Source organism: Oncorhynchus keta, chromosome 9 (assembly GCF_023373465.1).
Source record: "Oncorhynchus keta strain PuntledgeMale-10-30-2019 chromosome 9, Oket_V2, whole genome shotgun sequence".
Taxonomy (NCBI): domain Eukaryota; kingdom Metazoa; phylum Chordata; class Actinopteri; order Salmoniformes; family Salmonidae; genus Oncorhynchus; species Oncorhynchus keta.
The window spans coordinates 6,423,573-6,426,826 of NC_068429.1; the positions used below are offsets into that span (position 1 = coordinate 6,423,573).

The following is a 3,254-nucleotide window of genomic DNA, read 5'->3' on the forward strand; positions in this document are numbered from 1 at the left end:
ATAATAAATACAATAATAATAAATATAATAATAAATATAATAATAATATATATAATAATACAATAATAATAAATATAATAATAAATAATAATAATAATAAATATAATAATACATATAATAATAAATACAATAATAATAAATACAATAATAATAAATACAATAATAATAAATACAATAATAATAAAAACAATAATAATAATTACAATAATAATACATACAATAATAATAATAAATATTACAAATATAATAATCATAAATATAATAATAATACATATTATAAATATTATAATGATAATACTAATACTAATAATACTAATAAATATAATACTAATAAATATAATACTACTACTAATAATAATAAATATTATAACAATAAATATTATAATAATATACACTACATGACCAATAGTATGTGGACACCTGCTCATCAAACATAATTCCAAAGCCATGGGCATTAATAAATAGTTGGTCCACCCTTTGCTGCAATAACAGCCTCCACTCTTCTGGGAAGGTTTTCCACTAAACGTTGGAACATTGCTGTGGGGACTTGCTTCCATTCAGCTACAAGAGCATTAGTGAGATCGGGAACACAGATGTTAGGCGATTAGGCCTGGCTCACAGTCGGCATTCCAATTCATCCCAAAGGTGTTCAATGGGGTTGAGGTCAAGGCACACTTAACCAGCATGGCTACCACAGCATTCTGCAGCGACACACCATCCCGTCTGGTTTGCGCTTAGTGGGACTATCATTTGTTTTTCAACAGGACAATAACCCAACACACCTCCAGGCTGCGTAAGGGTTATTTGACCAAGAAGGAGAGTGATGGAGTGCTGCATCAGATGACCTGGCCTCCACGATCACCCGACCTCAACCCAATTGAGATGGTTTTGGGGTGAGTTGTACCGCAGAGTGAAGGAAAAGCAGCAAACAAGTGCTCAGCATAGTGCTCAGGTGAAGGGTCACAGACAGTGTCACCAGCAAAGCACCCCCACCACATAACACCTCCTCCTCCATGCTTCACGGTGGGAAATACACATGCGGAAATCATCCGTTCACCTACTCTGGGTCACCTCTGCGGTCCTCACGAGAGCCAGTTTCATCACAGAGCTTGATGTTTTTTGCGACTGAACATGAAGAAACTTTCAAAGTTATTTTCCGTATTGACTGACCTTGATGTCTTAAAATAATGGTGGACTGTCGTTTCTCTTGGCTTATATGAGCAGTTTTTGCCATAATATGGACCAAATAGGGCTATCTTCTGTATAACCCTAATTACTCACAACACATCTGATTGGCTCAAATCTATTAAGAAGGAAAGAACTTCCACAAATTAACTTTAAGAAGGCAACACCTGTTAATTGAAATGCATTCCAGGTGACTACCTCGTGAAGCTGGTTGAGATAATGCCATTAGTGTGCAAATCTGCCATCAAGGCAAAGGGGTGGCTATTTGAAGAATCTAAAAGATATTTTCATTTGTTTAACACTTTTTTGGTTACTACATGATTCCATATGTGTGATAATTGATGTCTTCACTATTATTCTACAAAGTAGAAAATAGTACAAATATAAAATAATACCCTTGAATGAGAAGGTGTTCCAAAACTTTTGACCGGTACTGTATATAGATCCATGAAGGTATTGAATGGTGTTGGTCAAATAATAATAAGGCAGAACAGTTGAAACTGGAGCAGCAGCACAGTCAGGTGGACTGGGGACAGCAAGGAGCCATCATGTCAGGTATATAGATCCATGAAGGTATTGAATGGTGTTGAAAGGGAAAGATGCACATCCCTAATAACTAGTTGTGTGTGTGTGTGTGTGTACCTGTATAGAAACGTTGTCTTCCCTACTCCAGAGTCCCCCAGAGCCAGGAGCTTGATCAGGTAATCATAGTCCCCATCAGTCATCGTGCTGACCGCGCTGAACCTGGAGTAAACAAAACAAGAACAAGTCATTTTTAAAAGGGATTTGGTAAAACCAACAACTTTCCAATCTCAGGGGAGACGCTTTAACCACAAGGTCACTGAGTACATGAAGTTAGACAGCGGATTCATCACAGCCTGTCTGACACATTCATTCATTCATTCAGACAGTTGAAGTTTACATACACCTTAGACCAACACATTTCAACTCAGTTTTCACAATTCCTGACATTTAATCCTAGTCAAAATTCCCTGTCTTAGGTCAGTTAGGATCACCACTTTATTTTAAGAATGTGAAATGTCAGAATAATAGGAGAGAAAAGGATTTATTTCAGCTTTTATTTCTTTCATCACATCACATCCCAGTGGGTCAGAAGTGTACATACACTCAATTAGTATTTGGTAGCGTTGCCTTTAAATTGTTTAACTTGGGTCAAACATTTCGGGTAGCCTTCCACAATAAATTGGGTGATTTTTGGACGTCTATGGAAGGTGATTTTTGGCCCATTCCTCCTGACAGAGCTGGTGTAACAGAGTCGGGTTTGTAGGCCTCCTTGCTCACACACGCTTTTTTTTAGTTCTGCCAACACATTTTCTATAGGATTGAGGTCAGGGCTTTGTGATGGCCACTCCAATACTTTGACTTTGTTGTCCTTAAGCCATTTTGGCACAACTTTGGAAGTATGCTTGGGGTCAATGTCCATTTGGAAGACCCATTTGCGACCAAGCTTTAACTTCCTGACTGATGTCTTGAGATGTGTCTTCAATATATCCACCTCATTTTCTTACCTCATGATGCCATCTATTTTGTGAAGTGCACCAGTCCCTCCTGCAGCAAAAGCACCCCCACAACATGATGCTGCCACCACCCTGCTTCACGGTTGGGATGGTGTTCTTTGGCTTGCAAGCCTCCCCTTTTCCTCCAAACATAACGATGGTCATTACGGCCAAACAGTTATATTTTTGTTTCATCAGACCAGAGGATATTTCTCCAAAAAGTACAATCTTTGTCCACATGTGCAGTTGCAAACCGTAGTCTGTCTTTTTTTATGGCGGTTTTGGAGCAGTGGCTTCTTCCTTGTTGAGTGGCCTTTCAGGTTATGTCGATATAGGACTCGTTTTACTGTGGATATAGATACTTCTTTTTTTTTAAATTTCTTTTTCACCTTTATTTAACCAGGTAGGCTAGTTGAGAACACCTTTATTTAACCAGGTAGGCTAGTTGAGAACACCTTTATTTACCCAGGTAGGCCAGTTGAGAACAAGTTCTCATTTACAATTGCGACCTGGCCAAGATAAAGCAAAGCAGTTCGACAGATACAACGACAC

The 3,254-nt window shown here is 38.1% G+C and overlaps 1 protein-coding gene across 1 annotated transcript in view; it reads right to left on the reverse strand.

The window, feature by feature from the left end:
- LOC127931677 (ras-related protein Rab-27B-like) overlaps positions 1–1,933 on the reverse strand; it is a 30,039-nt gene extending 28,106 nt beyond the window's left edge. Inside the window, exon 1 of the mRNA XM_052525008.1 lies at positions 1,828–1,933. Coding sequence (XP_052380968.1) covers positions 1,828–1,910 — 83 coding nt within the window. The 5' untranslated portion in view covers positions 1,911–1,933. The remainder of the gene's footprint in view (positions 1–1,827) is intronic.
- Between the last annotated feature and the right edge of the window lie 1,321 nt (positions 1,934–3,254).